The 14,804-nt window shown below is 52.2% G+C and overlaps 1 protein-coding gene across 8 annotated transcripts in view; it reads right to left on the bottom strand.

The window, feature by feature from the left end:
• Nucleotides 1-14,804, bottom strand: part of KDM2B (lysine demethylase 2B) — a 128,928-nt gene that overhangs the window by 87,919 nt on the left and 26,205 nt on the right. For 7 of the 8 annotated variants that reach the window (XM_029052924.2, XM_029052954.2, XM_029052937.2 and 4 more), the window contains exons 7-8: nucleotides 8,549-8,642; nucleotides 7,344-7,497 (exon numbers count right to left, since the gene is read on the bottom strand). In XM_029052924.2, coding sequence (XP_028908757.1) covers nucleotides 7,344-7,497; nucleotides 8,549-8,642 — 248 coding nt within the window. Of the gene's footprint in view, nucleotides 1-7,343; nucleotides 7,498-8,548; nucleotides 8,643-12,108; nucleotides 12,487-14,804 lie in introns of those variants that run through there. The other variant, XM_029053008.2, reaches the window with a different exon arrangement.

The raw sequence follows: 14,804 nt of genomic DNA, 5'->3' as shown, positions 1-14,804 counted from the left end.
CCCCAGAGTTGAGTTCGACCAGGCCCCACTCCAACACAGAGGGTACCAGAAGGGGAACGAGGCCTTCCAGATCCCACCCCCAAATCTATCTTGAAATGGCTGGGGGACTGTGAGACCCCTTCTCCTTCCCTTGTTTTTGATTCCCCCCACTCAGAGTTGTTTAGAGGAAGCAGAACGTACTGTCTGTAAAGAGCTTAGAGTTCCCCAGAAAAACTTATAAGTATTACTATTATCATTATTATTATTATAATTATTACATTAAAGTAATACTCCCCAAGGCCAGGATCTGGCCAGGCCCCATGTCTACTATGCCTGATCTGGGAGTTGGGGCTCCAGGGCTCTCACTGGAATGCCCACAAGGGAGAAGTCTCCTCCTTGCTCAGACAAACTGACTTCCTCTCCAGGGTCTTGGAGAGACTAGTTGTAGGGAGGGTCTAGCCCAGACTCTCCACACTGTGGGCCAAACAACCCCTGAAGCAACCCATGGGCTAGACCCTCCCAGACTCTCCACACCATGGGCCAAACAACCCCTGGAGCAACCTGCAATGACTAGGCCCGGTTCCTGGGATGGGAAGACCCAGGCATATGCCAAAGCAAGCTTCTCTTACTTCTAATTTATTTTAATGTCTACTTTCTCTGCTGCATTTTAAGCTGCTTGAGGGCAGGGAAGCAGCATGGCATGGAACAGTGGAAAGTGGGAGAGCCTGAGAGTCAGAGGACCTGGGTTCTAATACCAGCTCTGCTACTTGCCTACAGTGTGACCCTGGGCAAATCGCTTAACTTCTGTGCCTCAGTTCCCTCATCTGTAATATAGGGATTACAAAACTGTCTTTCGCCCCCATCATTAGTCTGTGCAAACCCATGTGATTTATTACGGATTAGTTGAATGACTGATTCATCTCTGTTCCCAGGACATGGGAGGTAGGAAAATGGAGGCCCCAAATGACACCAATCAATCACTGACAGGAAGTACATCCTTATGGTTAACTGGAGCCTTTCAGGCTACACTTAAATTCACTTCCCAGTACACTTCCCAGTTCCTCTCTTCTTACCTCCTGGTCTCAAGTGAATGGGGGGGGAACATTCCGATCCAGTTTCGCAAGCCTGTGGGCCATCTTCACTCCCCAGGAAGCCTCAATCTCAGGTCAGTCAGCACTTTGGGAAAAACTGGGCCCAGCAAAGTATTGGGAGAATTGACTTCCTGGGCCAAATGGGGTAAGGTGAGAACTCACTCCCACTCTGCTTTCCACAGACTCTTCCTCCCTGAGCTCGGGGACTGCAGCAGTGAAGCAGCATTTTACCGACAAGCTGTACCATCCAGCCCAGGGGACAAAACATTGCAAGCTCCTCGAGGGACGGGTCTGTGTGTAATTCCCTCTTGCATACTCTTTCCCAACATTTAGTACAGTGCTCCACACACGTTAAGCCTTGCTTAATAAACACTATTACTACAAAGCACTGGCCGGAGAGTCAGGAGAACTAGCTCCGACTTTTTGCTCTGCTCTGACTCACTACGTAACATTGGGCAACAAGCACTGCACCCCAATTTCTCCAACTGTATATCAAAACCTGTCCCAGCCCACCTCTTATAGGGTTGGCATGAAGTGGTAATCATTACTGGGACCATCACACATATACACACAGTAAACACACCTTACCCCAGCCCAAGACGCAGACAGAGAAGGGAAAATACGTTGGTCAGCCAGCAGGGCTTTCACCACCTTAGCAGGGGCAGTCCCAGACAATGACTCTTCCCTCCCAGATATCTGGGGCTTTCCCTGCACGTTGCTTCCATCTCCCCACTCAGGCCAAGGCCAGGAAGAATAACAGCTCCAGAAACCCCTAAGTGGCACAAGCGTGGGCTAACCACAGCTGAGTCCCCCAATTCTGCTTCCATTTGTTCCCACATTTCCACATTCTAGCCACAAGGAAACATGGTAGGTGAAGTGAACAACAGTGAGGCATCTCTGAGTAATTTTTAAAGCCCCTGGTTACTTTCTGGGAGTCCTAGAACACAGGCTGCTTACTCCATTCAGGAGACTGGCAAGCAGGGCCTTCACCAACCTGAGGATCATAAATGCAAGCTGGATATTACCTCAGAAAACTTTGTAGCTTTCTCTCCTGGTCATCTCTGAGGCCTTCACTAGTAGAGAACTAGCCAGAACTAGCCCAAAGCATGTTGCCTGGTAAAGGTGACGAGGTAAATAAAGAAGAGGAGCCAAGGTCAGACCATCTCAGCTCACCAGCAGTCCCAAACCAGCTTCTCTCAAACCACCCCCCTCTCCCCCAACCCGCCTTATCCCTCCCTCTAAAATTCCCCTCTTCAAGTACCAAGCCGCTGCCCAACTTCCTTCAAAAGTCTGCCTTCTCCAGCTAGCATTCCATGACCTGCTAGACAGTCATTTCTTGAGGGCCGAGATCACATCTTCTTACGACTGTACTCTCCCAAGTGCTTACAGCAGTGCTCTGCACACAGCAGGCACTCAATAAATACTATGAGTAACTAGGAATGGGAGGTAGGTTGCCACCAATCCAGAATGCAGCCAGCCAAAATGCCAGCCTCCTGCCAACAACTCGGGGGTTTGGGGAGAATTAAAGAAAACAGAAAAAACCCACACGAAAAGGGGAAAACAATTTAAAGTACCATCCACCTCTCACATGGCCTTCTGAGGGGATTGGTGGAGAGTGTTCTGGGTCATGCCTGGCACACTGTGGGCACTGATGACAATATTCTAGCTAAGGTAAAAACTGAGGGCAGGAGGGTCAGATGGGACAGCTGGCCTGGATGCCAAGGTGAAAGAGGTGCAGGAAGAAGCCCAAATGACCTATCCTCCATCTCAAGCCCCACCTGGGTGTCAAGAAAGTTGGTGGGGAGGAGAGAGGAGTATAGGGGATACAGCCTCCAGTCCTTTCCTCTTGAGGCTTTTCCTGAGTGAGCCCTCCTTTCCTCTTCTCTCATTCCCATCTGCGTTGCCCTGACTTGCTCCCTTTATTCATCTCAGAAGCAGCATAGCTTAGTGGAAAGACCACGGGCTTGGGAGTCTGAGGACATGGGTTCTAATTCCAGCTCTGCCATTTGTCTGCTGTGACCTTGGACAAGCCACTTAACTTCTTTATGCCTCATTTACCTCATCTGTAAAATGGGGATTAAGACTGTGAGTCCTGCGTGGGACAACCTGATTACCTTGTATTTACCCCACCGTTTAGAATAGTGCTTGGCACATGGTAAGCGCTTAAATACCATTATTATTATTATCTCCACTCCCAACCCCACAGAAATATGCCCACATCTGTAATTTATTTGTTAATATTAATATCTGTCTCCCCTTCTAGACTTAAAGCTCGTTGGGGCAGGAAATATATCCGTTTATTGTTATACTGTACTCTCCCAAGTGCTTAGTACAGTGCTCTGAACCTAGTAAGCACTCAATAAATGACTGACTGACTGATTTGGGAAAGACCCTGGCAGTGGACCCTTGGGCAGGTAGAATCCCCAAAGGGGATTCCAGTCCTCCAACTACCACAGCTTCGGCTGCTCCAGGATGGTCCTGGTTTTCTCCGGTGGACCTGCAGCAGTGACACAACCAAAACCTAGTTTGGGGGTTAGTGCCATGCTGGCTGTGATATTTCTGTGCTACTACCAGCCCAGCAACCCAGGCTGGAGGGAGACAAGATAACTAGTAGCTCCCCACCCCTCCACCAACCAATTGCCTGTCTCAGTAGCATCACCTGCTACGGGTGGGCTGGGAATAGCCCTGGGCCAAGCAGGGGCAAGCGGAGGGAGGGGGAGATTGTAATTGGGTTGTTCAAGCTCTGATGATAACCTCTAGGATTAAAACGGTCCCTTTTCCTTCTAAGAATTCAGTATACTTTCACAGTTATTTATTTCACTCATCTTTGCCACATCCCTCTGTGGAAGAAAGAAGGAGTTATTTGCCCAAGGTCACAAGCAGAGGTGGAAGCGAGACAAGAAACAGGGTTTTCCAATTGCTCTTTATACTAACCTAAGATGTTTCTGGGCTGTTCTGTGTGTCTGAGGTCTGGAAGGAGATAAGCTCTACTGTAGCCCTGCTCCCTCTCCTTAGGTGCCCCAGAGAGCTCTGTCCAAAAGAACAGGATTCCTGAGGAAGGACTCGTATTAAGATTCCCCCACCTCAGGAGATTGGAAAAGGACAACAAGAGGTCATTAGTCCATCTCTCTCCCTTCAGGCCAGACCATATTCAAAGCACTGGGGGGGTGGGGGAATGAGAGTTACCTACCTTCTTTTAATGCTTGTTTTTTTGATTCATTTTAAAGAAAAAGGCAGTATAGCCTAGAAGAGCACAGGACCAGGGCTTCTAAGCCCAACTCTGCCACTGTACTGCTCTGTGTGACCTTGGGAAAGTCACCCACAGTTTCTCCATCCCTAGAATGGGGATAAAGTACCCTCTTAGACAGTAAGCCCCATATAGGACTGGGACTCTGATCTGAATATCTTATCTTGAGAAGCAGCCTGGCATAGAGGATAGAACACTATCCATAGGCTGGGAGTCCAAAGGTCATGGGTTCTAATCCTAGTTCCACCACTTGTCTGCTGTGTGGCCTTGGGCAAGTCACTTCACTTCTCTGGGCCTCAGTTACCTCATCTGTAAAATGGGGATTGAGACGGTAAACCCCATGTGTGACAGGGACTGTGTCCATCCCAATTTGCTTGTATCCTCCCCAGAGCTTAGTACAGTGCCCGGCACATACTACGTGCCTGACAAATACCATAATTATTATTATTATATTTTTTATGCTTTTTTAAGTGCTTAGTATGAGTTAAGTATGTTCTAAGTACTAGGATAGATACGAATTTATCAGGTTGGACACAGTCCCTGTTCCACATGGGGCTCACAGCCAAATTGGAGGGAAGAGGATTTAATCTCCATTTTACAGATGAGGTAACCGAGGCACAGAAGTTAAGTGACTTGCCCAAGGTCACAAAGCAAGCAATTGGCAGAACTGGGATTACAACCCATATCTCTGCCTCCCAGGCCCGTGCTCTTTCCATTAGGCCTATCTTCTGCTCACTTAGCAAATACGAAGCACTTAATAAATAATAACATATTATAATAGTAACCATCATCATGATCCTCATCATCTCCAGAAGGCAACTCCTCATACATGGTAGCCCATTCTTTCTGGGGTCTAACCTAAATCATTCTCATTGCAATTCGAGTCCATTCTTTTCTTCTCCTGTCCTCAGGGGACACAGAAAAAAGCTACTCGCCATCCCTCACCCAATCGCTACAGGAGTCACTAAGGCCCAGTCCCTCCACATATCCGTCCTGGGAGAGTTATTTCCCTGCTGAACCCCAGCTTGGCCTAAAACAATGAAAAACTGCCAGGTAAACAAACAAAGCGCAGGTGGGCACTGGAGACCATCAGGAGCCAAGGATCCAGGACTGGTGTCAGACCCTTCCCAAAAAGCTGTCATTCTCAGCCCAACGTGCCGTCGCGCTTGATTGGGTGAAGCTGCCCCTTCTCCCGAAAACAGGGCCCAGCCACTCCATGGGTAGACTGCTAGCTGTCCATCATCAAGCCATCCTTTCAGCTGAATGACGAGTTAGAGGTGAGCTAGATTACCGACACGGTGGTACCCATGCTTTCAAAGATGACTTGGGCCTGGCGTGGCCAGAACCCCCCACACATGTAATGTCACTTAGGTAACCCTGGCATGAAGCATAACGTGAAGGAGTCAAACTGATGCCATTTCTGTGGAAAATCACCCCACATTGAGAGCATTTCTTTGGGGTGTCCCGATCCCTCAACCCCCACCACTTGCTCCCAAGACACTATGTTCCCTTCCCAGGTTCACATGAACTCGAGCAGAACCTGGCAGGGTGAAGCCACGGCAGAGGAAAGTTCAGCCCTGAGAACGGGGGGTATAAAGGTGAATGTGCTGGTTGGGGTAAGATCAGCTGTTAACAGACCTTCCATTGTAAAACGGAATGACTGACCACTCTACTTTGTCCCAGTTGGTTCCACCGCACGACACACAGCTAAAGAAGAGAGCTGGGTTACAACAATAAGGCCTCCAGTTCTAACAATCGATCAATGAATGGTACTTATTGAACGCTTACTATGTACAGAGCACTGGTCTAAGCACTTGGGAGGGTATGATGGAACAGAATCAGCAGACACGTTCCCTGCTCATAATAAGCTTACAGGCTAGAGGAATGAGCTTACAATCTAGACGCTCTAGGCCAGAGTCCAGTGTTTAGGTCTACTCAGCGACCTAAATATTTTGATACTCACCCCTCCCCTAGCCCTACGGCACTTATCTACATATCCTTATGAGTTACTTTAACACCCGTTTCCCCTTCTAGCCTGTAAGCTTCCTGTAAGCAGGGATGTTTTATACCTAGACTTCTGTATTACACTCTCCCAAGCGCTTAGCCCAGTCTTCTGCACACAGTAAGCTCTCAAAAAATACCGCTGACTCAGAACTCACGTAGCATCCTTCAGGAACCACCATTGGCAATGTCTGGCTTTGTCTCCCTGGAGGGGAACCCAACAGTCAGAAACCTGACAGGGTACATCCCCCCTTTCAACCAAACCGCCATGCCTTTGCACCACATATACATGCACAAACTGCCAGCTGGCCCTCAGATGGGTTCCACCAGTGGAGATGCTAACAAGTTATTAGGTACCTCGCATACTCACCACCAGCTTGCCCGAGGAAGCAGCACCCAAAGGGGTTGTTTTCTCAATGTCTTCCTTGCAATCTCCCTCCCAGTAACAGCCTCCTCCTCTAGGCCCAATTTCCAGGCCAGGTCAAGTCTAAGGGCTCCTAATGGAAAACTTCATGTGGAAACACAAGTACCATCCTGAAAATCCCTCAGACATCTAAATCTGCAACAGGGGTCTCCTCTTCACACTTTGGAAAACCCTTCTCTCCTATGTAGACCCAGTCTGCCATCAGAAACACTGAGACATCTTTAAGAGTATCCAGGTGGTGGCCCTGAAGTACCGTTTGAAGAAAACCAGGATATAGGGATGCCAGCACCTCATGGGCCCCTGGCCATGGCCATGGACCACTGAGGTGAAGATGATGGAGTGGGAATGTGACTCTTCATTTTCAGAGCAAACGGTGATTTGGGGTGGTTGGGGCAGCCCAGCAGCTCCCTCTCTCCTCCTCTGGGACTCTCCCAAAGGGCCCTTCACCTACTGAGCTCATCTAGGAGGCAGGAAGGCGCTTCCCACCATACAACCCCCAATAAATACCACTAAGTGAATGATTGATTTACTGACAGAACCACCTCAACCAGAAACAGAACCAACCTAGGCGTCCCCAGAGCCTCCAGGCCCCAGCTCCTACCTGAGGGGATGAAGAACGTGTTCCCCTGTTTCAGCTCAATTCTTTGGCACCGTTCCACCCTGTCTCCCAGGAAGATGTCGCTCTGCTTGCCTGACAACACCCATTCTTCGTACAGTTCCAAGTTGTGCAGGGTCGGGGGGATCAGCCAGAAGATCTGAAAAGGGAAATGATCCAATGAGATCCAAATGGAGTTCCACCCCTGATGCTTGGCTTTCCCAGCTGCAGGGAATCTGTCTCACAAGCTCCTAAGGAAAGCCACCGTAACTTCTTGAGCCTGTTTGAAGTGGTCTCCCTGGCTCAAACCCAAGAAATCTAGCTAGGGGAACTGAGGGAAGGAGCCTGGTGCCTCTGGCAGTCCCACGGCTTCCAACATCAAGGTGACTGAGAGCCGTCACGCACGCCCCACCCTGCACCATGGCTCGGCTCACGAGGGTCTGTGGAGATTTTAATTCCAGTTCCCTTGCCAGACAGTTTTTATGGCCCTATTATCTTTCCTTGACTGGGCCCGGGGACTGGAAGGATATTTCTCAAACTTCATGATAAATCAATCAACCAACCCTAATAGATATCCTTCTCCAGCCTGGGCTTGATGTGGGAAGGGAAAACATCTGGAACAAGTATAGAAATAATCTCATCCCTGCATTTCTTCCAAACCATTCAGTGCAAATAAACAAAATTATACACACCACACCCACACAGATGCATGTACACCAGGCAAAAACACCCTCAACAACACACCCGCAAAAATGCCCCGGCATAATGATGCATTCAGGTTCAAACACATCACACACTCAGGTCCACAAAAAGATACACACAAAACACTATCTTTTCAGGGCTACCCAAAATCCAAGAAGCACGACACAAAAACGCTTTTCTTTTTCCTGTCTTTCAATCCATTCCTTCAAGGGTGTCTTCAGGAGATGCAGAGAACTGCACCAAGAGGTTGAAAAGTGGCTGGTCCCTCGCACTGGGTGTCAAGGACAGCCTCTTTCATCTGAGGGGAAAGGAGGTTCCCTAAATCCTTCTCCCATTGACTCCCTCCCCAGCAGCTCTATATTAAAGGTCCCCCAGCCTTGCCCGCTCTCTTTAAAAAAGCCAGAAAAACAGGAGGACACTCCAGACAGCTCTGGGGTGACCAAGGCCCCTCAACCATCCTTTGGCAGAAGTAAACTCTCGGGAGTTTCCGGGCCTCTCCTTCCACTCACCTTCCCACCCTGAAAAACGTGGTACCAGACAGAGGTGCCTCCAAAGTCAATGTGGAAGTCAGTGAAGCAGCCTTTCACACTCATCAGACAGTACCTGCAGAAGCAGATGGAGGGGAGGGGAGAGAGGAAAGAGAAGGAAAATTAAGCAATTGTTTTTGCAAGGGACAAAGAGAAGTGACATTGTCCTTCTCAAGATCCTTCTTCAATCACTGAAGTGTGAGGATTTTTTGTTTGCTTCTTGTTTTAGTTCTTTAATCCAAATCAAATAGTAATTCCCTTCTTGGGAAAGTCCCTGAGAGTTTGATGCTGGTCACAGGGGTGTTGTTAGCAGATGCTCCTGGCTGTGAAAGGCCAGGATTTTTTCGGAGGGGGGGTGTTGAGTTTTTTATCTAATAAATTGTAAACTGGCTTTCCTCGTTCTTGAGCTTCCATGATTTCGAGCTGCCACCCTTGCAGCCATCAAAAGTTTCTATGAGGTTCCTCCCTTCCCATCCCTCACTCTTGGAGGTCGGCTACCGGAACGAAGTTGTGAACAGCTCTTCTGGCCCAGCGGACTCCCGGCCATCAGTTTCTCCACCCCCTGCTTTCCCCTAGCTCAGCAGATCTAACAGCTTTGCTCCCTTCCACAGCAGTACTGCGTGAAGGGGAGAGGGAAAGAAGGACTTTTGGCATCTCTCTGGGCCCAGCCTCAGAGTGATACTCTGTGCTCCTTGGGGGGTGGAGGGGAGAAGAAGAGTTCAGGAGAGCAAGGTGGGATGGATACTGGGGGCAAGACCCACCCTCACATAAGCCAAACAAACCCTGCTGTCTGCCACCTCTCCTCTCCCCTTCTCAGTCCCCCAGGCTTCAGCTTCACCGGTAACTAATGGTCGAATCACAGCAGCTCTCCTCACCCCCATACATCACAGCACAGTAAAGAGAAGCGCGTACACGCGCGGGCACACAAACACACACACACCCGCTTACCCCACTAACCTCTTTTCCTTGCTCCACATTCCTTTTCCATGATTTGGGCAGGGGGAAAGGGTAGGGTACAGGGTGGAGGGGCAGGGAGGAACAGAAGGAGCAGGACCCAGTCCAGGAAGCTCTCTGTGGACCTGGGGAATTTTGTATTATTATTTTCCCACCCACCACCCCCCGTTCCTTTCCTCCTCACATTCAGGTAGAGAAGAGCTCAGCAGTATGCAAACGGCGTGCCCGCGTCCCTCCAGACGATAGGCTGGAACGAACCTTAACCATGTGCCTGCAAGAAGCTGGCAAATCAGAAGGGCTCCTGGAACATCAGAGCCCTGCTGCCTAGCAACCCCCATCGAGGGCTGTAGTTGACAGAACGGGACGCAGTGCTGTCACGAAGACAGGCGCCGCGGCAGGGCTGCTGGGGGTCGCCGGAGGGTTTGTGCGGTCCGATGGCCGGAGGGGGAGGCCTCCCCACTCCCTCCCCCATCTATCTCCTGGACCCTTCCCAGGCCCCGCTGGGCACCCCTGGTCAAGGACGACCCCCATCCCAAGGGCGAGTTTAGGGGTAAGAGTAGATATTAGTGTATCTTTGCTGGCCAAGTGGGGAATGGGCTTTGAAAGCACCTGAAATACCTCTCCTCTGACTCATGTATGGCACAGTGTCTGGCACACAGTCAAGGCTTAACGAGCACAGTGTCTGGCACATTGTGAGGGCTTAACGAGGGCTTATTATCATCTTCTGTTCCAGAGGATCACTCCTGTACTCTTAGGGAAAAAAAAAATCTTCCTCTGGATTCCACTCTCTCCTGGCCCGGGTCTGAGCAGGAATCTGAGGAAATTTCAAAAACAATGGGCTACTCTTTGGTCCCAGACCCCACCCCCGCAAAAGGGTGTGATTCAGTCACCGGAGCTGAGCGGTGGGCGGGCATCCCCACTCGGGGGAGGAGGTGCCCGCCATCCAGACCCAGAGGTGACTGGCCCGGCCACGGCAGCAGCAACTTCCTCAAGTTTGCTCCCTCCACTTTGTTGTTGACTTGAGGCGGCTCTGGTTTGGCTAAAGGTCCAGCCGCCCGAGGGCTCCCCATCCCCCGCAGCCCCTCCCTGCTCCTTCCCCTCAGAGGGCCAAGCTGCTGCCCCTCAGAAAGTTGAGCTGCTGTTCCGCAGAGAGAGACGGCCTGCTGCCCCTCAGAGAGGGCCGAGCTGCTACCTCTCAGAGAGGGCCAAGCTGCTGCCCCTCAGAAGGTCAAGCTGCTGCCCCTCAGAGAGGGCCGAGCTCCTGCCCCTCAGAAGGCCGAGCTAGCTGCGGCCCCTCAGAAAGGGCCGAGCTCCTGCCCCTCTGAGAGGGCTGACCTGCTGCCCCTCGGAGAGGGCCCAGCTTCTCCCCTTCAGAGAGGGTGGAGCTCCTTCCTCTCCGAGGGGGCGGCACGTTCCCCGGGCCGGGGTTGTGGGGAGGGGGCAGCCCCACCCGGCCTCCCCCCGGGGGGTGGGCGACACCGGGTCCCCTTAAAGGTCAGGCTGCCGGGGTCCTGGGAGCCTAGCATGACCGTTCCTCCCCCGGACCCCGTGGAGAGATTGCATCAGTTAGCGCCGCCGGGTAGACCGGGACTCGGGCGGCTGCCGGTTAGCGGGAGGGCCAGCGGGCTGGCCCGCGGTTCCTCCCACGGCCCTCGGGCTCCACTCCGGCACAACGCCTTTGCCCTGACCTCTACGGCTTCCTCGTCCGAAGCGCGCAGACATACTCACTCACGCTCACTCACACAAACACCCCCCCCGCAGTCACATGGGCTCCGGGCCCCGGCTAATCTCTCGGCCTCCTTCCCGCTCGCCGAGTCCGCTCCGCTTTTTTCCCGCGACCGGGACGCCCTGGAGCGGCCGGGGCGATTGTCGTTGCCTGGGGCGGTGGGGGGAAGGGGAGAGGGCGGATCGGACCCGGGGTCCCGTCCCCTTCCTCTCCTCCCACCCCCCCGGCCGGAGGGTGCGGGTCTCCAGTCCTCTCTTCCCCGTGGGTCCGTCGCCCCCTCCCCAATTCGGCGTGCGGGCAGGGCCGCGCACCTGCGGCCCAACTTTCCCTCCCTAGAAACCTCTTCGGTTTCTAAAACCAAGCGGGCGGCCTCCCGCTTCCCTCCAACTTGCTACGAGTTGGGCGCCTCGAGTTTGAGGACCCAGCGGGGAAGGCAAACTGACACCCACACACTCCCACGAACACACCAGCCTCTCCTACCCCTTCCCTACACAAAGACCCACACAGACACACACCCCAGATGGACAGGCAGACGCGCACACACAGGCTCACACGGCCAGAGGTTACACCAATCCGCCCCCCCTCCTTCGGAGACCCCGATCGACCAGCTCACTCCCCAGCCACACACACGGCGAAAGAGCCTCCCGCAGGCACAATCCCCTCCTATTTACACGACACAGAGCACAATCGCACATAGTCACAGTGCACACACAAAGACCTGCTCAGCGCCAGGAAGGCGCACGCGGGGGAGGGGAGGGAAGGACGGACGCACAAAGCCGCTCGGAGCAGACAACTCGAAAGCAGCAACACCCAGACACACAGAGGCACGGAAAGAGGACGAGCCGGAGCTGCAGGCGGTTACCGTGAAGCTCTGTCGGGGCGACGACGGCGGCGGCGGCGGGCCGCTCTCACCTCCCGCTGTCTGGGCGGGCCCTCCGGCCCCCGGTTGGGTGTGTTGTGTGTCTGCCGTCCCGGAGCCGAGCCCGTCCACCCCTCCCAGGCCCCAGCAGATGCTTCTGTGTTTGTTTGGGCCAATGAGAAAAGTGGAGGCCGCTCTTCCTTCCTCCCAGGAGCAGGCGCTGCCCGCCCGGGGAGCGACCCCAGGACCCTGAAACTCAACACCAGCAGCCCAGCAGGCCTCCCGGTGGCCCGGGCCGGCCGGGGGCACGGCAGCTGGGGGAGGCAAGGGGGGCTGGAATTTTTTCTTTTCGATCCTTCCTCGGCTGGAGGCCCGCACCCCCTCGGGAAGAAGGACGCCCCCACCAAGTCTTGAGGGAGGGGCGGCAACGGCCTGCTTCCCCCCCGCCCCCCCCCTCCCGGAGCGTCGGGAAAACCGGGATGGGGGGGGAAGGGGAAGCACGGTGGGAGAAGGGCCTTCCCCTCCAAGCCCTTCCACCGTCAATAATAATAATGATGATGATGGCATTTGTTAAGAGCTTACTACGTGTCAAGCACTGTTCTAAGCTGCTGGGAGGGCTACCGAGGTGATCAGGTTGTCCCACGTGGGGCTCACAGGCTTAATCCCCATTTTCCAGATGAGGGAACTATGTAAACTACTCCAAGCAACTCGGGGAGGTGGTGGGGCCGGGAGGTGAATAATGATAATCATGGTATTTTGTTAATGATGGTATTTGCTAAGAGATTACTATGTGCCAGGCACTGTAATAATAATGTTGGTATTAAGCGCTTACTATGTGCAGAGCACTGTTCTAAGTGCTGGGGTAGATACAGGATAAGCAGGTTGTCCCACGTGAGGCTCACAGTCTTAATCCTCATTTTACAGATGAGGGAAGTGAAGCCCAGAGAAGTTAAGTGACTTGCCCACAGTCACACAGCTGACAAGTGGCAGAGATGGGATTCAAACCCATGACCTCTGACTCCCAAGCCCATGCTCGTTCCACTGAGCCACGCTGCTTCTCTACTAAGCTCTGGGTTGGATACAAGCAAATCGAGTTGGACACAGTCCCTGTCCCACAATGGGCTCACACTCTTAATCCCCATTTTTTACAGATGAAGTAACTGAGTCACAGAGAAGTGAAGTGATTTACCCACAGTCAAACAGCAGACAAGTGGTGGGGCTGGGATTAGAACCCACAAACTTCCGACTCCCAGGCCCGTGCTCCATCCTCGACGCCATGGTTGTTAAGCGCTCACTAGGTGCCAAGCACTGTACTAAGCGCTGGGGTGGCTACGAGCAAATTGGATTGGACATAATGGCCGTCCTGCAGAGGGCTCCCAGTCTTTAATCCCCATTACACAGATGAGGTAAATGAGGCCCAGGGAAGTCGAGTGACTTGCCCAAGGCCACACAGCAGACAAGAGTAGGAGTTGGGATTAGAACCCATGACCTTCTGACTCCCAGGCCCGTGCTCTATCCACTAGAGAAGCAGTGTGGCTTAGTGGAAAGAGCCCGGGTTTGGGAGTCAGAGGTCATGGGTTCTAATCCCAGCTCTGCCGCTTGTCAGCTGTGTGACCACGGGCAAGTCACTTCACTTCTCTGTGCCTCAGTTACCTCATCTGTAAAATGGGGATTAAGACTGTGAGCCCCATGTGGGACAAACTGATTACCCTGTATCTACCCCAGGGCCTAGAACAGTGCTTGGCACATAGTAAGCGCTTAACAAATACAAACATTATTATATTATTACGGCACGCACGGCCCCTCTCCCTCGTCCACGGGCACGGGTCAGATGCCCAACTGCCACAGGCGAGAGGGGTTGGCCAGGCCCGATCCCCGCCCGATCCCCGCCCACTCGCCAAGGTCTGGCCTGCACTTGGAGGCCTTTGCCTCTCCCCAGCACCCTGGTCCAGTTCCAGCGTGAAGACCCCCCCCAATACAAGATGACCCCCTCTTCCCTCAACTCAGCCCCCAAACCCAGAAGAGCCCAGGCTCCTCAAGATGCCCATCCAACCAACTCTCCATGACCACCAGGTGTTTTGGAAAATGGAAATCTGTACATATTTCAAAAACCTCACTTCAGTCAATAGTTTAAATCCCAACTCAACCATACTTGCTTTCCAGGATTGGCTTGGCTTGTCCTTTAACGTGTCAACAATGCAAATACATGACTGCATTTAATTTAGACATCTGTTCAGTATTTCTTCAGGTATCTGAATATACAGCTGACTATATTAATGTTGTCTAAGATTGCAGGCCCAAGAGGGCAGGAATCAACACCATTTAATTTGCTGTGTAAAGTGACTAGCACACGGTAGTATATAGTATTTGTATATCAGTATTTGTTAAGCACTTACTATGCATCCTAAGTGCTGGGTAGATGCGTGCTAATCAGTTTGGACAGAGTCCATGTCCCTCAAGGTGTTTCCCATTTTACGGATGAGAGAACGGAGGCACAGTGAAGTTAAGTGATTTACCCGAGGTCATACAGCACACAAGTGGCGGAGCTGGGATTAGAAATTAGGAATTAATTAGAAGTGAATAAAAAGCATAATGATTATGCTTTTTACTAAATTTCCATCATCTAGGGAAGGTATTAAACATGTGGCCAAAAGAAAGGCAGAAGGTGAAGGAAGGAACCTAGATAGTTAATATCTCTG

Source organism: Ornithorhynchus anatinus, chromosome 2 (genome assembly GCF_004115215.2).
Source record: "Ornithorhynchus anatinus isolate Pmale09 chromosome 2, mOrnAna1.pri.v4, whole genome shotgun sequence".
In the NCBI taxonomy this organism is placed as follows: Eukaryota; Metazoa; Chordata; class Mammalia; order Monotremata; family Ornithorhynchidae; genus Ornithorhynchus; species Ornithorhynchus anatinus.
Note: the sequence above shows the minus strand (reverse complement) of the source record. Positions and strands in the feature narration are given on the sequence as shown.